This window comes from Polypterus senegalus, chromosome 4 (assembly GCF_016835505.1).
Source record: "Polypterus senegalus isolate Bchr_013 chromosome 4, ASM1683550v1, whole genome shotgun sequence".
Classification (NCBI taxonomy): Eukaryota; Metazoa; Chordata; class Cladistia; order Polypteriformes; family Polypteridae; genus Polypterus; species Polypterus senegalus.
This window is the reverse complement of record NC_053157.1, coordinates 237,179,677-237,206,293: the sequence shown is the minus strand read 5'-3', so window position 1 is coordinate 237,206,293 and position 26,617 is coordinate 237,179,677. Positions and strand designations below refer to the sequence as shown.

The 26,617-nt window shown below is 43.0% G+C and overlaps 1 protein-coding gene across 1 annotated transcript in view; it reads right to left on the bottom strand.

Annotated features, from left to right (window-relative positions):
- The window catches only part of LOC120528918 (zinc finger protein 184-like), a 45,027-nt gene extending 18,792 nt beyond the window's left edge, over window positions 1-26,235 (bottom strand). Inside the window, exons 1-3 of the mRNA XM_039752994.1 lie at window positions 26,116-26,235; window positions 14,594-15,137; window positions 5,214-6,438 (exon numbers count right to left, since the gene is read on the bottom strand). Of these exons, the coding sequence (XP_039608928.1) occupies window positions 5,214-6,438; window positions 14,594-15,002 (1,634 nt within the window). The 5' untranslated portion in view covers window positions 15,003-15,137; window positions 26,116-26,235. The remainder of the gene's footprint in view (window positions 1-5,213; window positions 6,439-14,593; window positions 15,138-26,115) is intronic.
- Window positions 26,236-26,617: the final 382 nt, after the last annotated feature.

Here is a 26,617-nt window from a genome sequence, read left to right as displayed (position 1 = left end):
GGTAACAATAAAGTCTGTCTTGTGTCGTTTAGAAAGTTTTATTAAAGAGCGGCTGCTCCTTCGTGTTGTACGACTTGGTGAATTCTTGTGTGGCTGTGAGAATCGATTCCCTCATTCAGGATTCTCTGGCCCTCTGCTTCTTTATGAAAAAAAAGAAAGTTCTTTTCTCCAAACCTTCTTGGGGCGCTCACGATCAACACAGGAGTGAACCTCACTATTTAGTCGTGATGGTTGTGCGGACCTGCTGGGTTCTCTTTTCCGTTACATTTGCAGCGAGGGCTCTGCGGAGCCACTGCATTCTTTCCCAAAAACGCTTCCTTTTGTTGTATTTCTAGAATGATGGTAATGAAAAAGATATCCCAATGGGTCTGAAGTTCCTTGTACTTGTCTAATGGATCCCAACACCACTGTCCCCAATTCTGTGGCGATGTTCCACACTTCAGTATATCTCAGATTGTTTCATTTATCCCGAGGGGGTTAAATTCTCCACATTTTCTTAGTGTGCTTACTATCAAGATAGGAGTCAGCCTCACTCTTCTGCCATGACGGTCCAGTTGTGGTGTTTTATTTCTCATTCGTTAGGGTGAGGGCTTGGTGGAGCAACTGCATTATTCCTAAAAATGCTTCCTTTTGCAGTTGGTATGGAGTTATTCAATATTAACTGTGCTACCTGCCTAAGATTTGTTGAACTCTTAATAGGCTGATTTCTGTCTGTCTGGCAGTTGCACTCTTTTGGACGGAGTGAGTGTTAACATTTGCAGTGCACTTTCTATCAGTATGTATTCTGAAAGGCAAGTAGAAATAAACTGCGGTAGGACTGGCGCCCTATCCGGGATTTGTTTCTGCCTTGCGCCCTGTGCTGACTGGGATTGGCTCCAGCAGCCACCCCCGTGACCCTGTGTTAGGATATAGCGGGTTGGCTAATGGATGGATGGATGCAGAAATAAAATGTGTTGCATTTTTCATTCCAACAGATGGTGCACCACAGAAAATAGAACTGATTTTCCAAATTCCCAAACCAAATGACATAGCAAACGGACAGACACACACACACTTGTCCTTTTCTAAAGGAGGCATGTACAAAATAAACTGTGGTGGGGCTGGCACCCTGCCCAGAATTTGTTCCTGCCTTGGGCCCTGTACTGGCTGGGATTGGCTCCAGCAGACCCCAATGACCCTGTGTTAGGATATAGCGGGTTAGATAATGGATGGATGGATGCAGAAATAAAATGTGTTGCATTTTTCATTCCAACAGATGGTGCACCACAGAAAATAGAACTGATTTTCCAAATTCCCAAACCAAATGACATAGCAAACGGACAGACACACACACACTTGTCCTTTTCCCAAGGAGGCATGTACAAAATAAACTGTGGTGGGACTGGCACCCTGCCCAGAATTTGTTCCTGCTTTGCTCCCTGTGCTGACTGGGATTGGCTCCAGCAGACCCCAATGACCCTGTGTTAGGATATAGCGGGTTAGATAATGGATGGATGGATGCAGAAATAAAATGTGTTGCATTTTTCGTTCCAACAGATGGCGCACCACAGAAAATAGAACTGATTTTCCAAATGACATAGCAAATGGACAGACAGACAGACAGACACACACACACACACTTGTCCTGTTCCCAAGGTGGATGAATTTGCATCTGCTGCCAAAGCGGACTACTGTTCGGATAACGCTTTGGGAATTTGGAGCAGCTGGACAACAAGAGTTTCTCACCAAAGTAGTTCCATCCATCCATTATCCAACCCGCTATAGCAGGGGTCCTCAAACTCGGTGCTGGGGACCCCCGTGTGGCTGTAGGTTTTTGTTCCAACCAGATTCCTAATCAGTGACAACACCTTATAGCACTGATCTCATTTAATTAGCTGGTATTTTTTTTTCTTTCATTCGACATTCAGAAAAACACAGCAGTGTGATTTTAACATTTATAAGACATTTAGAAATATTTCTGCTTTTGCTAGAGATTTAAATGCTTGGCTCTCTTTTGTTGATTTCATTATACTTTGGCCTTTCTTTGTGCAGTTTTCCCCCTTCATTGTATCTTAATAATGACAACTTAAAACGAGCAGAGGAGACACGCAGACAAACAACACCGAATGATCAAAGACTGCAGCTACTTTAGAGTCGGACCAACTAATCAGTAAATAATGGATTAATTAAACAATTAGAACGCCTAGAAAAGTAGAATGAAAATCAAGATAAAAAAACTGTTAAAAAGAAAAAAAATACATTATTCCTATATAACTACTTGGTACATTTTATTTATATATATATATATATATTATATATATATATATATATATATATATATATATATATATATATATATATATATATATATATATATATATATATATATATATATAGTGGTCGAATAAATGTCACAATGTAAAAAATAAAGATTTGGGGACCGTCCCCGTATATTGTCGTCAGACAATAAGAAAATGAAATGATTCAAAGCCTTGTGAAAAAGTACAATGAACGGATTTCAAAATGGCGGTTATTTAGGAAGCAAAATGCATGTGACAGGAAATGGTTGGCGATATGGTGATGTGGCAACAGGATCCGGAAGTGAGGGGTTTTGTGGGGGCCGGAAGTGACGTCATCACTGGTGACCGGAAATGACGTCATCGTGGCCATTTTGGAACCCGGAAGTTGCAGTATTATTTTCCTTCTAGTTTTCTGTTGATGAGAGAAAAGAGCTCAGGTAAGTACCACGTGACAACCACTTATCTCGCGATGTTTTACTCACCTTTAGGCTCTTTGATTGCCTACTAATCGCCCATGTGTGACATGATATATATATATAGAGAGATTTTTTTAGCAAACTTAGTTTTCTAATTAATATATTGTTCCTTAAACACAGAACTTGAGAAATATCAGTTCACTTAATTAGCCCAGGAGTTCAATTAACTCTTTCAGGGCTGAGGTTGACTTTTGTTGAAATTCAGGGGTAGAGGACGGTAATCGGCTGTAAACTGCAACAAAACTTGCCCTTTATGTTGTAGTTCAACTCTGTTTGCTTGAAAGAAAGTTACGTAGATTTGTCGATTTGACCTCCATTCCCTGCATGTGCCAGAGATGCCAAACAGGCGCCAACAGCAACCACAGCATTTAGCAACAGACGTCTTATGTTGACTTCTCTGTGAAATCAGTGCAGAGTTATTTTGGAAAAAATATTTAGCCCTCAAAGAGTTAAAAACAGAAGCTTGTTGGAACAAAAACCTGCAGCGACAGGGGGTCTCCAGGACGGACGTTGAGAACCCCTGCACTATATCCTAACTACAGGATCACGGGGATCTGCTGGAGCCAATCCCCAGCCAACACAGGGTGCAAGGCATGAAACAAACCCTGGGCAGGATGCCAGCCCACTGCAGGGCACACACTTGGGACAATTTAGGATCGCCAAATGCACCTAACCTGCATGTCTTTGGACTGTGGGAGGAAACCCACGCAGACACGGGGAGAACATGCAAACTCCACACAGGGAGGACCCAGGAAGCGAATCCACAGGTCTCCTTACTGCGGGCAGCAGTGTTACCCACTGCGCCACCATGCCGCCCAACCAAAGTAGTTTCTTTGCTTATTAAAGTCAAGACTGAGGTAACTGTTGACTGTGACCGGAATTTTAAATCGCATATTCATCAGACCACTAGGACAGCATTCTTTCACGTTAGACCTCTTATATCATTGAAAGATGCTGAGAAATGAGCTCACGCTTTTGTTTTCAGTCGTCTAGATTACTGTAACGCACTCCTCTCAGGACCACCCAAAAAAGACATCAATCGTTTGCAACAAGTGCAGAATGCAGCTGCTAGAATCCTAACTAGGAAAAGAAAATCCGAACACATTTCTCCAGTTTTAATGTCACTACACTGGTTACCAGTGTCTTTCAGAATTGACTTTAAAACACTGCTGACGGTTTATAAAGCCTTCAATAATCTGCTCCACCTTATATATCGGAGTGTCTGACACCTTATATTCCAAATCGTAACCTTAGATCTTCAAATGAGGGTCTGCTCAGAACTCCAATAGCTAAACTTAAAAGAAGTGGTGAGGCGGGCGGCCTTCTGCTGTTAGGCACTTAAAATCTGGAATAGCCTGCCGGTAGAAATTCACCAGGCTGATACAGTAGAGCACTTTAAGAAACTACTGAAAACACATTACTTTAACACGGCTTCATTTTAGTCTAATCCTGATGCTCTGTATATTCAATTTATTATCATAACTATTCATGGTGGCTCTAAAATCTGTACTAACCCCTACTCTCTCTGCTGTTTCTTTTCCCAGTTTTCTGTGCTGGCGACCTGCGCCATCACCACCTAATCAAAGCACCGTGATGTCCCTACATTGATGGACCAAAAGCCAGAAGTCTACATGACCGTCATCATCAAGTCCTTCCATGAGAACCCTAAATACAATGAAGGCTGATCATTTGTGTTAGGTAGAACGCCTAGAGGGGGGCTGGTCAGGTGGTCTTGTGACCTTTGAACCTCTGCAGATTTTGTTTTTTTCTCTCCTCCCTGGCCATCGGACCTTACTCTTATACTATGTTAATTAGTGGTGTATTATTTTAATTCTCACTTTGTCTTTTCTTCCTCATGTAAAGCACTTTGAGCTCCATTATTTGTATGAAAATGTGCTCTAGAAATAAATGTTGTTGTATTTGTGAGAATCGTTTGCTGCATTCTGAGCAGCAATGGGGTTCCTCTTAGGGGCTCATTTCTGCTAAAGGCTTATTTTGTACTTCTAGCTAAGACAGGAACATCACTTGATAGTCATGACATTTTGTGGTTTCGCTATTCTAAAGTTGTTGCAAAGGGTTGATGTCATACTTGCATTGGCCCCTGTGAAGCTTCCTTTCGTAACAGTAATTGGCAGGATGTCTAGATGAGTCCCCACATGTCTCACACAGCTTTACTCCACATTTCACAAAACTCGACTTGCATGTCCTGATATTTTATTATTTTTTGCCTCTCCAGCGTAAATTCTCATGTGGATATTAAGACAGCTGATCTGCGAGAATCGTTTGCCACATTCACAAGTGGGGATTCTCAGCAGTTACGGCTGCCAGGGCCAATGTGGATGGAAAATCATTTAGCATTTTATTGGCATCCATAAAGTTTTGCTTCACTTTGATTTCTAATGTAGCACTGAAGATTAATTTTTCCCTCTCCATTCAAACAGCAAAAACAGGTCTCTACCTGGTGTGAATTTTTGCATGTTTCTGAAGACTTCCTTTATGGGAAAACCCTTTACCGCATTCAGAACAGACATACAGCTTCTCCTCAGAATGAATTCGTACATGCAGCCGTAGATTACTATTGAATGAGAATTGTTTGCCACATTCGGAACAGCAGTATGGCTTTTCTCCGGTGTGGATTCTTCTGTGACTATGAAGACCACTACAGTCAGAGAATCGTTTCCCACATTCAGCACAGCCATACGGCTTTTCTCCAGTATGAAGTCGTACGTGTCGTTGAAGGTTGGCCCTATGGGAAAATTGCTTGCCGCACTCTGAACAACCATATGGCTTTTCTCCAGTGTGGATTCTTGTGTGCTTCTTAAGACTGCTACTGTAAGAGAATTGTTTGCCACATTCGGAACAGCAATAAGGTTTCTCGCCAGTATGAATTCTTTCATGGCTGCGAAGGGTGCCACTGTCTGAAAATCGCTTACCACACTCAAGACAAGTATAACGCTTCTCCCCGGTGTGTGTTCTCATGTGGCACTTAAGGTGGCTTGCCTGTAAGAATCTCTTCCCACACTCGGAACAACAATAAGGTATCTCTCCAGTGTGAAGCCTGATATGGCTTTGAAGCTGGCTGATTTGTAAGAATCTTTTCCCACATTCTACACAGCAATGAGGTCTCTCTCCAGTGTGAGTCTTTAAATGCGTCTGAAGCGTAGACCTATGGGAGAACTGCCTGCCACACTCTGAACAGCGGTAAGGTTTCTCCCCAGTGTGGACTCTCACATGACTCTTGAGGTTGCTTACTTGTGAGAATCGTTTGCCACATTCTGGACAGCAATGGGGCTTTTCTCCAGAGTGAATCGTTTTGTGTGCCTGAAGATGGCTGCTGCACGAAAACACTCTGACACATTCAGAACAGGCATATGTCTTCTGTCTCATATGAATCGACTTACCTTTACAGTCCGTTTTGCTTTTGAAAGTTGTTCTGCGGTCTTGGATGGTGCCGAGATACTCTTGATCTGTACTGTTAACTTGACGTTGGCCAGCACTGACTGCTTCTGTCTGGATTGGCTTGACAGTACTAGGAGAACTGCGCTGGACAGTGGCAGCTGACATATTCTCCGATCCACTTGTTGATTTCTTCATCTTCTCATCGTCCTGCTCGTGTTGAAGTCTGCACTGAAGAGAAGTCTGAGCGAATGAAGGCGGGAAGATGCTGCCATTCTCTTGGAAATCTGAAATAGCAAAAACAGTCTAGTAAAGAGATTTGGAATAAATAAAACAAGACGGGTGGCACGCTGGTTGGGGTTACTGCCTCACCCCTCAGATTCGTTCCTAGTCTGCCACTGTCTCCCACTGTTCTCCTGCTCTCGGTTTGATTTCTGCATTTTCCCCTTATATCCCGTAGACATGTCTGCTGTGATAATCGCTTTCTGGTGTGACAGAGTGTGGATACGAGTGCCCTGACGACATTGTGATAAAAGGACAGCATGAGGTCCGTGTCCACTATAAATAATGAGAGTTTGCAGAGGAGAACAGCACTTGGAATTTCCGCATGGGATTTATACATTTTATCTAACCTAATCTAGAGTATGTTTTTTGTATCGATATTCCAATTAGCTCTTTTAGGGCGGATGTCGACTTTTGTCGACAGGAGGGGTTGAGGGCGAATGTCGACAAAAGTCGATATCCTGGGATAGAGGGCGACAATCAGCCGTTAATGGCAACAAAACTCACCGTTACGTCGCAGGCATTCCCTCTCTGCTCGGAGGATTGTTAGACTCATCGACTCGCCATCTAATCCTTGTGTGTGCGTGAGTTACGAAATGTAAATAAAGGCAAGATGGCATCGGCATCTCACGAGGGAGTGAATCAAGTACAGAAAATACTCAGCAGACGATGTTTTGCGCATTATCACCGAGTCGGACTGATGCCGCCCCAGCTGAGCGCATTCTCACAGCCGACGCATCTACGGCAAGATACGCGTGGGAGGAAAACCCAGACATTGATCTGTGGGAGCCAAACTGGCTACCGGACTTCACAAGACGGCATGGCTTGCTGTTGGACACGATGGACTGCTTCAGGCTGCTCTCTCTCCTGAGGCTGCCACTGTCAGACGAGACAAGCGGGTATGTAGAGAAATGTTTTGAATCGCGGGCTACGCTTGCACAGCATTCTCGTTTTCCAAAGTGGACACCCACAACAAAAGACGAGATAAAGGGCTTTGTGGCATTACAAATAGAGATGGGACTGGACTGGTGATGTAACTTCAGGGAGCATTGGTCCAAACGTGCTTTGAACCCCTGGTGGCTTTGGACAGGTTATGCCCGCGTGATGATCGGTATGACGTGCTGCTGCAAAGCTTTATTCACTTCTGTGATAACCAGAAGCAAATCCCAAGGGGCAGAGCCGGGCTTTAACCCCACGTATAAAACTCAGCCCCTGCTTGACATCGTGGAACCAACATATAAACAGATTTATCAGCCTGGTCGTGATTTGTCTGTGGATGAATCACCACAACAGGCAGTGCCAGACAGGCTGACTAAGCACCACTTTCCTGCAACATACGAGGACAAAAAGTACAAACCTGACTGTGTCGTGTGCAGCAACAGACAATTGAAGAGGAGGCACCAGTGCAGCACGTATTGTGAGCAGGGCAGCGTGGCAATGCATGCGACATCAGACTTTGCTTTGTAACATGTACAGTATGTGAGATCATAATATGTGAAGTCATCTACAGGTGCCGGTTAATGAGAATATCACGACAAAGTTGATTTATTTCAGTGATTCCATTCAAAAAGTGAAACTTGTATATTTGATTCATTCATTACACACAGACTGATGTATTTCAGATGTTTATTTCTTTTAATTTTGAGGATTATAACTGACAACTAATGAAAGTCCCAAATTCAGAATCTCAGAAAATTAGAATATTGTGAAAAGGTTCAATCAATCAATCAATCAACATTTATTTATATAGCACATTTTCATACAAAAATATGTAGCTCAAAGAGCTTTACAAAATGAAGAATAGAAAAATGGAAGACACAATAAAAAATAAAAATAAGTTAGCATTAATTAACATAGAATAAGTAAGGTCTGATGGCCAGGGTGGACAGAAAAAACAACAAAAAAATAAATAAATAAATAATAATAATATTGAAGACACCTGGTGCTGCACTCTAATCAGCTAATGAACTCCAAACACCTGCAGAAGCCTTTAAATGGTCTCTCAGTCGAGTTCTGTAGGCTACACAATCACGATGAAGACTGCTGACTTGACAGTTGTCCAAAAGACGACCATTGACACCTCGCACAAGGAGGGCAAGACACAGAAGGTCATTGCTAAAGAGGCTGGCTGTTCACAGAGCTCTGTGTCCAAGCACATTCATAGAGAGGCGAAGGGAAGGACAAGATGTGGTAGAAAAAAGTGTACAAGCAATAGGGATAACCGCTTGTACCCTGGAGAGGATTGTGAAACAAAACTGTGGGGGAGATTCACAAAGAGTGGACTGCAGCTGGAGTCAGTGCTTCATGAACCTCCACGCACAGACGTATGCAAGACATGGGCTTCAGCTGTCATATTCCTTGTGTCAAGCCACTCTTGAACAACAGACAGCGTCAGAAGCGTCTCGACTGGACTGCTGCTGAGTGGTCCAAAGTTATGTTCTCTGATGAAAGTAAATTTTGCATTTCCTTTGAAAATCAAGGTCCCAGAGTCTGGAGGAAGAGAGGAGAGGCACAGAATCCACGTTGCTTGAGGTCCAGTGTAAAGTTTCCACAGTCAGTGATGGTTTGGGGTGCCATGTCATCTGCTGGTGTTGGTCCATTGTGTTTTCTGAGGTCCAAGGTCAGCGCAGCCGTCTACCAGGAAGTTTTAGAGCACTTCATGCTTCCTGCTGCTGACGAACTTTATGGAGATGCAGATTTCATTTTCCAACAGGACCTGACACCTGCACACAGTGCCAAAGATACCAGTACCTGGTTTGAGGACCATGGTATCCCTGTTCTTGATTGGCCAGCAAACTCGCCTGACCTTAACCCCATAGAAAATCTATGAGGTATTGTGAAGAGGAAGATGCAATACGCCAGAGCCAACAATTCAGAAGAGCTGAAGGCCACCATCAGAGCAACATGGGCTCTCCTAACACCTGAGCAGTGCCACAGACTGACCGACTCCATGCCACGCCGCATTGCTGCAGTAATCCAGGCCAACTAAATATTGAGTGCTGTACACGCTCAGACTTTTCATGTTCATACCTTTCAGTTGGCCAACATTTCTAAAAATCCTTTTTGTTACATTGGTCTTAATTGATATTCTAATTTTCTGAGATTCTGAATTTGGGACTCATTAGTTGTCAGTTATAATCATCAAAATTAAAAGAAATAAATCAGTCTGTGTGTAATAAATGAATCAAATATACAAGTTTCACTTTTTGTAATAAATCAACTTTGTCATGATATTCGAATTTTATGCCCGGCACCTGTAGTATGTAGGCTCATACAACATGCAAAACAGTTACACTTGTCAATAATAAATATTTTTTGTTGACTTGATATTTTAAACAACTGCTTTGTGTTCTTTTTCAAAAAAGTTAGTTTTTGGAAAAATTTTCAGCCCTGGGAGAAAAGAAACAAACAAACAAAAAAAAAAAATTAGCTCTAAAAGAGTTAGGATTGTTTTCTATAAATATTTCTGTTCATTTACTATTTCTACCCCCAACAATCTGAGAGGTAAACACGCAGCCTCTTTCTGGCATCGGCTTCTTACTAACCAGTTCGATTGGTTGAACTCACGGCTTTCTTCCTCCCCAGACAGGCGTCCTGTCAGCACGCTCGATGGTGGAGCGGCGGTCGCTGTTCTGTCTCGGGTCACTTGCGTACAGTGGAAGGAATGTCGTGGGGGCAGAACACGCACCTCGCGGAGCCCCCCTGGACTTTGAAAAAAAAATGTCCGCCCCCTGTGACTATCTGTGAACGACGTAAAACAAAGTCCTGAATCCAGAATGACATAAAAGGGTTAACGTGCATACTGTCAGGGTCTGAAGGGGAACCACATTACGGGCAATACACTAGCATTTAACTGAAGAAACCTGGGCAGAGGGTCTGGGGTATTCATCAGGTTGGATGGTGGACCACCGTGAGCACCACAAACTGATAACATCTGACCGAAGAGCATGGCGAGTGGTCCTCGATGAGAATTGTGATACATTATTGTTTGATCGAAGAAAAGGGGAGGGGATGCGAGGGGATGCGAGGGAATGCATCCCCCCAAACCCCCCCCGAGACATTTGAATAAAGAGTGGCCATTCAAATTGAGGTGCCACGACGTAATAACATTTAGTCAAAGAGCACTTCAGTTCACCAAAGAGGCCGCAGAAACCAATAACATTTCATCAAGAAGTGGAAGGGACCATCGTGAGTAGTTTAGCGTGAGAATTCAACAGCCACGATATGAAAACGCTTCATTGAAGAGACCTCAGAAGCCTGTGCTTACAGTAACATTCGACCAAAGAGCAGGACGTCCGCCATTAAAATATACAGTAATAACATTTGATCAAAAAGTGGACCGGTCCAACCTTGACCGCCACAAATCAATACAACTTCATTGAAAAGTGAGGGGTGGATGGCGAGTGGTCCTCCGAGAGAACTCATGAGCTGTGATATGTGAACGTTGGATCAATGAAAGGTGGAGGGGTTGGGCCGTGAGACTTAAAAATAGCATACAAGTCGTCCGCCATGATCTAACGACATTCAGTCAAAGAGAGGGGTGACGGTGGTGGTGCTGAAAACGAGTAACCTTTGATTTTAGCGATGCATTAGGATGAGGTGCCGTTCTGAATCTGGGAAGAGATTCTCACAGAGAGGCCATCTTTAAACCCCTTAGCATTGCACTTTTATACACAAAAAAAAAAACACGTAAAAAGCATTGCATTTGTTTGGCTTGAGAAACGACATTTTAATTAAAATTCATCTTTGTACTGTTAAACGTGCAAAACATTAAAAGTACAAAGTCAGACGTGTAGAGAGTACAATAATGATACATATAATAATAGCCGACGCCGCCGTGTAAGAATAGGAACGGAAAAAGGTGAGAAAGGAATTCAGAAATCAAGAAGAAAGAAATAGTTCTTGAAAGACGCAGCTGTGAACGGGTGTTTTGGTGGAGACGACAGATAAGGAGTCGAAAGATCGAACCCTTTAAAAAGCCACACAACTGACCGGGGCTCAAGACTGGTTGTTGTAGATTAATGCAGGTTTGTGCAAACGTAATGCAAGGCAGGATGTTGGGGTCGCGTTTGAAGTAGATAACAATGGTAGTATGGAGAATCTTGGAAAGAGCTTGAATTTCAGCTTCACCACCATAAACTGTACTGACAGTACTCCTGACTAGTTGTGATAACTCGACTTGTGTTGGAAAGAACAACAGGAAGAACGTCTCCAAATCTGTTCCCAATGTGATGCAACGAAATCTACTGCCCTATGTCGTAGTGAGAGTGCATTGCCTTCGTCAACCGTTTGTGCCAAGAAATAACCCACTGATAGGAACAGGCAGTTGCCGAATCGCGGAATAGAGATGACGTTCTACAAAAACCCGTCGACAGACAAGATACTGTCGTTCATTTTATAACAAAGGCTTAGGAAACAACCGTCGCAGTATAACGAAAATAGCAAGGAGCGAAACCAATGCCAATGGTCGAAAGAGTACCTTCCTGTAGTAGGCTACGGAAAAGACTGCCAGGCGCACACATGGCCGAAGTGAAAGGTCACGCGGTCAGGCTAGATATCGGGCGGTGACGTGACACCAATGGGGTCATGAGAGAGGAATGGGGAACGTGGTAGTCCGAAGAAGGAATAGGAATCGAGAAAGTGGCGTGTGGGGGGGACCAGGTTTGAAGAGGAAGCAGGATGAACCACAAGAGAAATATATATAAGAGATAATAATAACATGAACAGTACACTGCAGATTTAAACACTAAGGATATCTGTTCAAATCGCACAACTAACAACAGTGTGGAATTATAAGCAAGTCACACTGTGGTAAAAGAAATGTCACCAGTCACATTTCAAATGTTGTAAGTCACCTTGGATGAGGCCAAAAGTGAAATAATAAGGAAGGAAGGAAGGGATGGATGGCTAGAAAGCAATGAAAGACACAATATGATAGATAGAGACAGATAGATACCAATGAAAAACACGATTAGATAGACAGATAGAGTGAAAGGCATTATATAATAGATAGATAGAGAGATAGATAGAAAGGTACTATATATAGATAGATAGATAGATAGATAGATAGATAGATAGATAGAAAGGCACTATAGATAGATAGATAGATAGATAGATAGATAGATAGATAGATAGATAGATAGATAGATAGATAGATAGATAGATATAGATAGATAGATAGATAGATAGATAGATAGATAGATAGATAGATAGAAGGCACTATATAATAGATAGATAGATAGATAGATAGATAGATAGATAGATAGATAGATAGATAGATAGATAGATAGATAGATAGATAGAAAGGCACTATATAAGATAGATAGATAGATAGATAGATAGATAGATAGATAGATAGATAGATAGGCACTATATAATAGATAGATAGATAGATAGATAGATAGAAAGGCACTATATAATAGATAGATATGATAGATAGATAGATAGATAGATAGATAGATAGATAGATAGATAGATAGATAGATAGATAGATAGATAGATAGATAGATAGAAGGCACTATATAGATAGATAGATAGATGGATAGATAGATAGAAGGCACTATATAGATAGATAGATAGATAGATAGATAGATAGATAGATAGATAGATAGATAGATAGATAGGAAAGGAGCTATATAAAAGACAGAGTTTCATTTTAGTATAGTGGGCAGGATTCTCAGGTCACTCCTTTTGTTTCTACTGTGGACTGCTTGTTCTTCACTTGCCTTGTTTTCTATGACGTTGTGTTTTTTTGAGGGAACTGCGTAACCATGTTTTTGTTTTGGGACATGGCAGCTCTACTAGGCCTTTTGACTCAACAAAGTCTAAACAGGTTTCCGCAAACCTTCAAGGCCCTTAAACTTAAAGACAATGAAGTAAACTTGCACGCTTGCACAGAAATACTTTAAACATATAAACATTTTTTAATTTGTATCTAATTTTATATCTTAAGGCTTATGAAAATGCTAGCTGACCAAGTTAAAGCAAGCTGCATTGTGTCAGCTAAGATTGAGCTGCACAGGAGTTTGAAGAGTTGACTATCAAATCAGCCGCCTGTTTCCAGCTCCAGCAGCTCAGCTCTTATCAGTGAAGTTGTGTGCTGCGCTTACCAGCACTGCTGCCTCCGATTTTTGCCTAACTGGTTGCTAGAGCAACAAGCAATTATTAATTGAACAGTTCAGTTTCTCATATGCGGGTCACCCTGGTTCTAACTTAATTGGTGGCCTCTTAATTGATCAGACTTCATCATTATTTATTAGCTCAAGATTAGGAATGTCAGGAATTTAAAATGTGATCAGATTATGGTCGTCTCTGGAGCAGTTGGAAAGCATGACCATTGAGTCCTAATGATTGTTATAAAAAGGTTGAGCATTACTAGGGGAAAGATGTTTATAAGGTGAGGTATTTGTTATGAAAACAGTTACAGCACGAGTTCATTATTATCACGAAGATAACTTGTAAAGAGAATGATGAAAATTACGTACAAAACGGGGATGTTTTGTGATTAGAACCGAAATAAAAAGGTGCCACGCCCAAACCACCAGGCTCACTTCATGAACTGAGACAGGTTTCATGTGCTCTGCAATAGTCTTAAATTCTGACTGCCTTTCTGAAGACTCTCTGCTCGTTTTTCCTGAAGATTTCTCCACCACACTGTTAGCCATCATTCACCCAAGCAGCTGCTATTTAACTTCAGTCAAACGCGGATCGCTCTCTTCTTTCTACAATGAGGGATTGAAAGGCAGAGCTCCTCATGACCGTCATCATCTAATTCTTCCACATGAAGCCTGAAAACCATGAGGACTTATTGAGATCACTGATGGTAGGTAGGATGCCCAGTGGGGGCTGGCCGGGTGGTTTTGTGGCCTTGGGACCCTAACAGATTTTTTTTATCTCTAGTCCTCTGGAGTTTTTTTAATTTGTTTTTTCTGTCCTCCCTGGCGATCAGACTTTGCTTTATCCTTTGATATTTAGTATTGCCTAATCTTATTTTATATTTTTCATATTTCTTTCTTCATCTTGTAAAGCAATTTGAGCTACATCATTTGTATGAAACCGTGATCTAGAAATACATGTTGTTGTTCTACTGACTAATGATGCACCATCAGAACTTGTGAATGTTCCGTTTCGCTTTCTTTTACATTCAATCCCATTACTTACTCATTCCCAAACTCCCACACGCCTCCTGCTCATCTGCTTTCCTCTCATTTCTTTCACCGATTTTCTCTTCAGACTCAGATTTCAGCCCCATCGATGTCTGCCGAGCAGCCAGTTGTCCAGTGCCGGTGAACCAGGGCTGCACACTGGAGTGAGACTTTTCACAAACATCCTCCTTGAAAGGTTTCCCCGTTTCGTGGCTTTTCAGTCCAAAACTAACTGAGAAATCTTCCGACTCCTCAACTTTAACCTCAACAATCTCCTTCTTGGGCTCCTCCTCTTCGAAAACCAAAACGTCTCCCTCACGATACTCTGACTTCACCCACAAATCCCCTGGGGCACCCCACTCACAGTCCTCTTGTTTAACGTGTTCCAGTGTTTCCTCCGGGTCCTCCTGTTTGGCTGAGGCCATCTTTCCGTGTAAAACTCTTACCTCCCCCACCGTGTCTGGTCCTCTCTTCTCCTCTACGATTCCTTCCTCACTTGGATAGTCCTGACCTGGAGGTCATTAGAAACATCACTGCATTGTGCCAAGGAAGGTGGCTCCCTGCGAAAATAAAAACGCTGACTTAATTCTAAAAACAACATGGGCACATTTCAGAGTTTATTACCAGATTTTACCCAACAGAAAACTATTAAGTAACTTTTGGTGGAGAGATTTGAAATGCTGTGAAGATCTCCTAAAAACCTACTTGAGACCAAGCCTAGGACAACGAAATGGGAAAAAGGTTCAAAGTCCAAGTTTTCTTCACTTTGACCCCTTTCACACGGACAACGCAGGGTTAATCATGGCAGGCCCAAAGGCACCAGCAAACTCTGGCTGTTGGTTTCTCCTTCACGTGTTATTCGCCATGTGGCTTCTCCTCCCACATCCTCATGACAGACAGGTTAGACTAAATGGTGACTCCAAACTGACCCCATGTGAGTGAACCCCCGAGAAGGACAGGCGCTCACTTTTGGGGCCGACTCCTCCCTTGTGACGAGGACTACCAAGACAACTTCAAACAGTAAGACGCACGGAGATGTTTAGAGTAAAGTCACGGAGAATACGAAATACCACCCGCCAAACCCTTTTAGAATCAACTATGGTGAGCTTCTGTCCTTAAGATCTCACCGAGGAGGGGGCTCAGCAAACAATGCAGAGCTTTAAATTAACAGCACAAATATGCATTAGAAAAAAGGCCCCGTGTCATTTTTTACAGTGGTGTGAAAAACTATTTGCCCCCTTCCTGATTTCTTATTCTTTTGCATGTTTGTCACACAAAATGTTTCTGATCATCAAACACATTTAACCATTAGTCAAATATAACACAAGTAAACACAAAATGCAGTTTTTAAATGATGGTTTTTTATTATTTAGGGAGAAAAAATCCAAACCTACATGGCCCTGTGTGAAAAAGTAATTGCCCCCTGAACCTAATAACTGGTTGGGCCACCCTTAGCAGCAATAACTGCAATCAAGCGTTTGCGATAACTTGCAATGAGTCTTTTACAGCGCTCTGGAGGAATTTTGGCCCACTCATCTTTGCAGAATTGTTGTAATTCAGCTTTATTTGAGGGTTTTCTAGCATGAAGCGCCTTTTTAAGGTCATGCCATAGCATCTCAATTGGATTCAGGTCAGGACTTTGACTAGGCCACTCCAAAGTCGTCTTTTTGTTTTCTTCAGCCATTCAGAGGTGGATTTGCTGGTGTGTTTTGGGTCCTTGTCCTGTTGCAGCACCCAAGATCGCTTCAGCTTGAGTTGACGAACAGATGGCGGACATTCTCCTTCAGGATTTTTTAGACAGTAGAATTCATGGTTCCATCTATCACAGCAAGCCTTCCAGGTCCTGAAGCAGCAAAACAACCCCAGACCATCACACTACCACCACCATATTTTACTGTTGGTATGATGTTCTTTTTCTGAAATGCTGTGTTCCTTTTATGCCAGATGTAACGGGACATTTGCCTTCCAAAAGTTCAACTTTTGTCTCATCAGTCCACAAGGTATTTTCCCAAAAGTCTTGGCAATCATTGAGATGTTTCTTAGCAAAATTGAGACGAGCCCTAATGTTCTTTTTGCTTAACAGTGGTTTGCGTCTTGGAAATCTGCCATGCAGGCCGTTTTGCCCAGTCTCTTTCTTATGGTGGAGTCGTGAACACTGACCTTAATTGAGGCAAGTGAGGCCTGCAGTTCTTTAGACGTTGTCCTGGGGTCTTTTGTGACCTCTCGGATGAGTCGTCTCTGCGCTCTTGGGGTAATTTTGGTCGGCCGGCTACTCCTGGGAAGGTTCACCACTGTTCCATGTTTTTGCCATTTGTGGATAATGGCTCTCACTGTGGTTCGCTGGAGTCCCAAAGCTTTAGAAATGGCTTTATAACCTTTACCAGACTGATAGATCTCAATTACTTCTGTTCTCATTTGTTCCTGAATTTCTTTGGATCTTGGCATGATGTCTAGCTTTTGAGGTGCTTTTGGTCTACTTCTCTGTGTCAGGCAGCTCCTATTTAAGTGATTTCTTGATTGAAACAGGTGTGGCAGTAATCAGGCCTGGGGGTGGCTACGGAAATTGAACTCAGGTGTGATACACCACAGTTAGGTGATTTTTGAACAAGGGGGCAATTACTTTTCACACAGGGCCATGTAGGTTTGGATTTTTTTTCTCCCTAAATAATAAAAACCATCGTTTAAAAACTGCATTATGTGTTTTCTTGTGTTATATTTGACTAATGGTTAAATGTGTTTGATGATCAGAAACATTTTGTGTGACAAACATGCAAAAGAATAAGAAATCAGGAAGGGGACAAATAGTTTTTCACACCACTGTATATACAGTATGTGTCATGTTCATAATATGTGTAAGCATATTATATAAAAATAAAGACTAACAAATATCAAATCGTTTAGTACACACAAGCTTCAAACTTGAGGGAGGCCAGAGAGTGAATGTAGAGGACGGCTACGTCAAGAATGTATGAGACTCTGAGGGACATAAAGCGGGAGGATATCACATTAGACTGCAAGAACTAGCTCCTAAGGAGCGCTCTCACATCTCATCAGAGGAGCAGCTCCTGCATTTTGGGCTCTGTGGAGACCTTTTACTTCAGCCGCTGCGAGTTTAAAGCTGGAGGGGTTTCATCAGACAGAGTGTAAAATAATTGTAGTTTGAAACGGCACACAAGGTGTAAACTTGAGAGATATGACAGGGTGAGCGCTGCCTTACATCTACAACATCTGAGAATGTACGAGACTCTGAGGGACATAAAGCGGGGGGATATCACACAGGACTGCAAGAACCAGCATCTAAGGATGGGAAGGGCGAGGATAACAGTAAAGTGGGAAGGATTTACAACTGGCCTACCCAACATCTAATAAGGAATGTTCAATCACTTTTAAATAAGTTTGATAAGTGGTTACAACTCATGTTGAGTTCAGCTAATGTGGCCTTTTGGGTTCTGTGGAGAACTGGAGTGGAAAACAGTTGTAGTCTGAAATGGCACACCAGGTGGGAACTTGGGAGATATCACAGGGTGAGCACTGCCTCATGTCTACAACATCTGAGAATGTATGAGACTCTGAGGGACAAAAAACAGGGGTTGGGATTACATAGGACTACAAGAACTAGCTCCTGAGGAGCTCTCTCAGATCTCATCAGAGGACGGGAAGGGCGAGGAGAACAGTAAAGTGAAAAGGATTCACAACTGGCCTGTCCCCACCACCCCCCATCTAATAAGGAATGTTCAATCACTTTTAAATAAATTGGATAAGTGGTTACATCTCATGGGGAGTTCAACTACTGTGGCCTTTTGGGTTCTGTGGAGAACTGGAGTGGAAAACAGGAGTCTGAAATGGCACACAAGGTGGGAACTTGAGAGATGTCACAAGGCGAGTGTAGGGGATGCCCACCTCATGTCTACAACATCTAAGAATGTAAGGGACCCCGAGGGAAATAAAACAAGGGGATATCACATAGGATTGCAATAACTAGCTCCTAAGGAGCGCTCTCACATCTCATTCAGAGGACGGGACGGGCGAGGATAACAGTTAAGTAGGAAGGATTTACAACTGACCTACCCCCCATCTAATAAGGAATGTTCAATCAATTTTAAATAAGTTGGATAAGTGGTTACATCTCATGGTGAGTTCAGCTACTGTGGCCTTTTGGGTTCTGTGGAAAACAGGCTTAGACCTCTTATTACAGCCGCTACGAGTTTAATGCTGGACAGGTTTCATCAGAGTGGGAAACAGCTGTAGTCTGAAAAGGCATACAAGGTGTGAACTTGAGAGATGTCACAAGGCGAGTGTAGGGGATGCCCACCTCATGTGTACAACATCTAAGAATGTAAGGGACCCTGAGGGAAATAAAGCAGGGGGATATCACATAGGATTGCAATAACTAGCTCCTAAGGAGGGCTCTCACATCTCATTAGAGGAGCAGCTCATACAGAGGATGGGAAGGGTGAGGATAACAGTAAATTGGAAAGGATTAACAACTGTCCTGCCCAAACCACTCCCCATTAAATAAGGAATGTTCAATCAATTTTCAATAAGTTAGATAAGCGGTTGCAACTCATGGTGAGTTCAGCTAATGTGGCCTTTTGGGTTCTGTAGAAAACTGGCTTAAACCTCCTATTACAGCCGCTATGAGTTTAATGCTGGACAGGTTTCATCAGAGTGGGAAACAGTTGTAGTCTGAAAAGGCATACAAGGTGTGAACTTGAGAGATATCCCAGGGTAGGTGCTGCCTCACATCTACAACAACATCTGAGAATGTACGAGACTCTGAGGGAAATAAAACGGGGATTGGAATTACATAGGACTACAAGAACTAGCTCCTAAAGAGCACTCTCAGATCTCATCAGAGGATGGGAAGGGCGAGGATAACAGTAAAGTGGGAAGGACTCACAACTGGCCTGTCTCTATCCAATGAGGGATGTTCAATCACATTTAAGTAAGTTGGACAAACAATTACATGTCATGATGAGTTTAGCTACTGGGGTGAACTGGCTTAAGACCTCTTATTTCTGCCGCTACGATTGTAATGCTGGATGGGTTTCATCAGACAGAGTGGGAGACAATTGTAGCTTGAAAAGGCACAAAAGCTGCCAACTTAAGAGATATCACAGGGGGAGTGCTGCCTCGTGTCCACAACATCTGAGAATGTGAGAGACCCTGAGCAATGTAAAGCGGGGTATCTGCAAATTTACAAAGCGATAAAACATCTGTGTTTCCTCTCACAGTGTAAAGACATGTATGTTAGGTGCATTGGCGATTCTAAATTGTCCCTGCCTGGGGTTTGTTTCCTGCCTTGCACCCTGTGTTGGCTGGGATTGGCTCCAGCAGACCTCCCCGTGAGCCTGTGGTTAAGATATAGCGGGTTGGATAATGGATGGATGGATGGTGTCACAGATGTACGGGGACACTGCCCGGCCTGGGACGCCTGGATAGTCCCCGACTTGGACAATGTTACTTCTAGGCCACGAGAGGGCAGCTGCCCAGGGCTATTTGGGGGCCACAGGGATGGAGCTGGGACGCTCTTTATGAGAGGATGTGGCCACCGCCAGGGGGCGCCCGGACAGTTAGAGAAGCCTGGAAGGCAGCACTTCCGCCACACCAGGAAGTGCTGCCGGAAGTAATTCCGAGGACACCCGGAGTACTTCCAGGTGCTTTCCTGACACTTCCGCCACACCAGGAAGTGACGTCAAAGGGGAGCACCTGGGGCTCATCCGGGTCATAACAAAAGGAGAAGCCTCCCTCCAGTAGACGAGCCAGAGTTGGGAGGAAGGAGACGAAGGTTGTGAGGAGGATGAAGGAGGTCAAGAAAGAGAAAGGAAGAGAGTTGGTGATTGAAGGCATTGTGGTGCTTAAGAACTCCATAAAAGAAGTGTGTTTTGGACATCCTGCTGTCGGTCTGTCTGTGTCTGGGGGTACGCTTTCCACAATGGATAAAACGTCCAACCATCCAGCGTCGGAGCTCTTTCCCCGGGGTGTAATGTCATCCGGTGTCCACAAGAGGAGGGGACTGTCTGAATAAAAAGGGCAAAGTGGCCAGCATTAGACAGTAAACAGTGCAGTGGGCATCCGTAACATCACATCCTTTGGCTTCTGCAACAAAGTTGGCAACAAGAAGCCCAATGAAAGATTAAAATATGGGCAGGCACCAACCTTTGAGGCAAATTAGGCATTCGCTGAGGGCGCAGATCATAAGGGCGGGTACCCAGCCGTATGTGTTGGCTATCAAACAGTCGGCTGGCCCAGGGCACAAAATAACCTGCGCTATAGCCTCACTGGGACGCTAACACAGCACAGAGCAGACAGATACCGAACAGTAAGATGCACAGAGAGCGTTGTATGCGAGCCGCCATTAGGAATATGTCAATGGGTTTACATCGAGAAAAACAAATATTTAACAAATTTTTTGACTTTCTTTCTTGTCTTATTTTTTTTTCAGATATTCCGGTATTTATTCCAGCTACGAGCCTCACACGTAATTTTCCATGTTTACCGGTCCGGTGTTTTAAATCTGGCAGTCACGGGTATAACAGTGCTGAGATTTGCATTGGGGGTGACGAGGATGGACAGGATCAGAAATGAGGACGTTAGAGGGTCAGCTCAGTTGGGACGATTGGGAGACAAAGTCAGAGAGGTGAGATTGTGTTGGTTTGGACATGTGGAGAGGAGAGATACTGGGTATATTGGGAGAAGGATGTTAAGGATAGAGCTGACAGGGAAGAGGAAAAGAGGAAGGCCTAAGAGGAGGTTTATGGATGTGCTGAGAGAGGGGATTTGAAGATGATGGGTGTGACAGAGCAAGATGATGAGGAAGGGAAGATATGGAAGAAGATGATCCGCTGTGGCAAACCCTAATTGGAGCAGCTGAAAGAAGAAGTAGTAGTCGCAGGTATCAGGGAAAGCAGAAAGACAGCTACAGGGGAGTCCATTTTGGTTTAATAGTGCATGTGCACCGAAATGTTTACTTTTTGTCTGAGTAACATTAGAAGACTCAGACGAGAACAGGCCATTCAGCCCAACAAAGCTCGCCAGTCCTGTCCACTTATTTCTTCCAAAAAAAAAAAAACATTGAGTCGAGAATTGAAAGTCCCTAAAGTCTTACTGCCTACCACACTACTTGGTCGCTTATTCCAAGTGTCTAACGTTCTTTGTAAAGAAAAACCTCCTAATGTTTGTACGAAATTTACCCTTCACAAGTTTCCAACTGTGTCCCCGTGTTCTTGATGAACTCATTTTAAAATACAAGTCTCGATCCACTGGACTAATTTCCCTTCATAATTTTAAACACGTCAGTCAGGTCTCCTTTTCAGCTCCTTCTGTCATTCCTCTTTGTTCATCCCCTGTAGCCCTCAATCAGCCTAGTCGCTCTTCTCTGGACCTTTTCTTGTGCTGTTATGTCCTTTTTGTAGCCTGGAGACCAAAACTGCACACAGGACTCCAGATGAGGCCTCACCAGTGTGTTATAAAGCTTGAGCAGAACCTCCTGTGACTTGTACTCCATACACCAAGGCGCTATATAACCTGACATTCTGTTAGCCTTCTTAATGGCTTCTGAACACTGTCGGGAAGTCGATAGCTTAGAGTCCACTATGACTCCTAAATCCTTCTCATGAGGTGGGCTCTCGATTTTCTGACCGCCCATTGTGTATTCAAATCTCACATATTTCCTTCCTATGTGTAATTCTTTACATTTACTGACATTAAATTTCATCTGCCCAAGCCTGTCTGCTGTCCAAGTCCTTCTGTGATGATATGATGGATTCCAAATTATCTGCTAATCCACCTATCTTGGTATCATCTGCAAACTTAACCAGCTTGTTCCTTATATTCCTATCTAAATCATTTATAGATATTAAAAATAGCAACGGCCACAGCACTGCCCCCTGCTGGTCACCACTCTTAACATCGGCCAGTTCTGATGAGGTTCCTCACAACATCACCCTCTGCTTCCTGTGTCTGCACCAACCTAAATTCATCACCCTGACCTCCCACTTCTTTTAATTTGATGCCCACCCTCTCGTGTGGCACCTTATCAAATGCTTTCTGAAAGTCCAGATCAATAATCTCATCTGCTCCACTCTGATCGTATCCTTTTGTTGCCTCCTCAGTAACCTCAGACCTTTTGTTATTTAGTGCTTAAAATATGTTTATTTTGCTGCCGGATATTTTTTGATTTTTGTTCAAGGTGTGGGACTCTCCCAGCGTGTAGGCAAACTGACCAAGGGAATCGAGACGTCTTCATAAATGTGGCCATGAGAAGGGAGAGTTTTGACAATCGATAGGAGAGATCTGACAGGAAGAATTAGGGAGTGAGAGGTGCCTGGTGGCTGAGCAGTTGGTTGCTGTTAAGGAGCGGCTCGAGGCGCCGGAGATCCAAAAGAAGCTCCCGAGATTTTTTTTTTTATTAATTAATTATTATTATTATTTGTTCGAGGAATGGTATTAATGACACGGGCTGAAGCCGAGTGCAGTTTGGTTTCATTTTAAGGCTGTCGATACCCTTACCTGAACTGAAAGTGACTGAGCAAACATCAGGGTAAAGCAGGACCGCCTTTGTGCTGCTTGACGCATTCTGTTTTTATTTTGATTTTTCTTATTTGCCTTTTCACAATTATAATGGTCTTGATTATTTATTTATTTTTTTTTTTGTGCAAACATTGACAACAACAACTGCTTTGTTTTTGTTTTGCTATTGTGGAATTGTCACACCACTCGGGTCCTTAACAGATAAAACTGGCAAGTCCTTGATAGAGGGGGCCGAGGTCAGTGGAACAGTAAGAGATGCCAACACAGAAATGTAATTTGAAAAAAGAAAAATATGGGGGGCAATTTATTGTGCAGGGCGGCACGGTGGGTAGCGCTGCTGCCTCGCAGTTAGGAGACCCGTGGTTCGCTTCCCGGGTCCTCCCTGCGTGGAGTTTGCATGTTCTCCCCGTGTCTGCCCACAGTCCAAAGACATGCAGGTGAGGCGCATTGGCGATTCTAAATTGTGCCATCTGTGTGCTTGGTGTGTGGGTGTGTGTGTGTCCTGCGGTGGGCTGGCGCCCTGCCTGGGGTTTGTTTCCTGCCTTGCGCCCTGTGTTGGCTGGGGATTGGCTCCAGTAGATCCACGTGACCCTGTAGTTAGGATATAGCGGGATGGATGGACGGATTTATTGCGCAGTAAATGGTGCAAACAGTCACAAAAGTGGTGCATTGCAAAAAAAAAAAAAATATATATATCCTGCAAAAATTACACCCACCCAATTGTTCCCTCAGGGTCCTTCTCTCAAATATAAATTCATTTTATTAACCTACTCCAGTTCTAAAGCAGCAGTGTATGCCCTCCCGCTCACCCAGCTTATTCCCCTATTCCACTTCCCCGAAAGGCAGTCAGCTAATAAGAGACCTGGACATCCAGCCCCCTGTCGTGCGTCTCGTGCACCTTTAAAACTGGGAGCTATCCGTCCACGTGCACACTCTCACCTGATCACCAGATGGCGCTAGATCGCGCTCACGCACATCTCCCGACACCCGCACTGCTCCTCCTCAGCGAACAACAAAAGCAACAAAATAAGAACCACCCCCAAAAACAAATCCAGAACCGTTGCCGTGCCCTATCTTGTTGCCTCCAAGCCCCCCAGGCCGCAAGCAAGCATCTCCCGTGGCCGCCAACTCCGCTCCCAGAAAGCCCGCCGATAGAGGCGCCCACCAACGCCATCCAAAATCCCCCCAAGACACGCCATCCAGTGGCCGTTGACACCATCCCACACCCCCTGCTGACGAGCACCGGAAAGGACGTAGGTATGTGCCAGTTCTCCAAGTTTAATTTATAATACCGCGGATACACAGGAAAATGTCCTGCCTGAAGCTGATAAGGCCTTCTATGTACAGTATCTCACAAAAAAAGAGTAGACCCCCAAGTGAAAAATGTCCAAAGTGTGCCCGATTCGCCATTTTCCCTGCCCGGGGTCATGTGACTCGTTCATGTTACAAGGTCTCAGGTGTGTTACATCTGCTGTTCTCTCTCTCACACTCTCTGGAAGTTCAACATGGCACCTCATGGCAAAGAACTCTCCGAGGATCTGAAAACAAGAGTTGCTGCTCTCCATAAAGATGGCCGAGGCGATAAGAAGATTGGCAACACCCTGAAACTGAGCTGCAGCACGGTGGCCGAGACCACACAGTGACAGGTTTAACAGGACAGGCTCCACTCAAAACAGGCCTCGCCATTGAGTGCCCGTGCTCGGCGTCATATCCAGAGGGGGTCATTTGAAAACACTTGGGGTCAGCCTGGCAGTGCTCAGACCACACGCCCGCCGCACATGGCATCAAATTGGTCTGCATGGCTGTCGTCCCAGATCTTCTAAAGATGATGCACAAGAAAGACAAGCAGATGAAGGACATGGAGTACTGGAACTGATGAGACCGAGAGCAACTGTGGATCAGATGGTGTCAAGTGTGTGTGGGGGCAACCAGGTGAGGAGTACACAGACAAGTGTGTCTCGCCTACAGTCCAGCGTGGTGGTGGGAGTGTCATGGTTTGGGGTGGCATGAGTGCTGCTGGCACTGGGGAGTGTGGAAAAATAATAAACTGTTTGATCAATCTGGTGTATGTGACAAGAGCTATGCAGACCCTGTCTTGTCCATAGTGCACATGACAAGTGCAACTTCTTGTTTCTCCTAACGAACAAAAAACCACAAGTGACCAACTGATGAACTTAAAGGATGTGGTAAATGCTGATCCAAGCAAAATGTTGTAAGATGTAATGGTTTGAAATTCGTGTGCAACTAAAGTCATAAGACAAAGGCCCTATAAAAGATTTGGGACACAGACCCCTCGAGGCAGATGAAGGGCAGGTGTCCTAGGACTGTGCTTCTCTGTCATTTTACCTCTGCCTGGTGTGTATTAATAAAAGATTTTGTACTAACTTTAATTGTATCTCTCTGTCTTCAGTCACAAAAAACGACACTAGAGAAAAAGTGCCTACATACATATATATATACATACATACATACATACATATATATATATATATATATATATATATATATATACATATATATATATATATATATATATACATATATATATATACACATATATATATACATATATATATACATATATATATATATATATATATATATATATATATATATATATATATATATATATATACATATATATATATATATATATATATATATATATATATATATATATATATATATATATATATATATATATATATATATATATATATATATATATATATATATATATATACATATATATATATATATATATACATATATATATATATATATATATATATATATATATATATATATATATATATATATATATATATATATATATATATATATATATATATATATATATATATATATATATATATATATATATATATATATATATACACACATATCCATTCCATTCCATTAATACCCTAAGCATGCGCTTATTTTGCTTAATGGTTATTCGAGCCCTGTTCCTTTCCCACCCGGTAATGCCAACCCACTGCTTACCGACAGTCGTCCTCCTTGCCCACTCTTCCTGTCATCGTCTCTTTCTGGTTTTATCTCCGAAAGCGCAAACTCGTCCCTCGTGAGATTGCCGAAGCCGTCTTGTAACGAAATCAAACACCACCAAGCGCCAACTAGTATACGTCATCAAAACGCGACTCGATGGGCGGGATCTGCAGGTCTTAACAGACACTGTACAACCTAATCACACTGAAAATCCCGCCCAATCCTGAGAAATCTATCCTCTTATTGGTCTGTCTTTATTAAGCCCGCCCCGTAAATATTCCGCACCACACGCCTGCTGAAAACATCCGTGAACATCGCTTCGCTGATTTGCGCACTAGTATCTGGTTACACCTTGCCTGATGAAGGGGGGCCTTAGCTTCCTTGAAAGCTTGAATTTGTAATCTATTTAGATAGTTAATAAAAGGTGTCATTTCCCCTTTCTTTATCCTGGTAATTTGCAAGAGTAGGCTGGGCTACGCAGTTAAACTTCGTGAGTTAA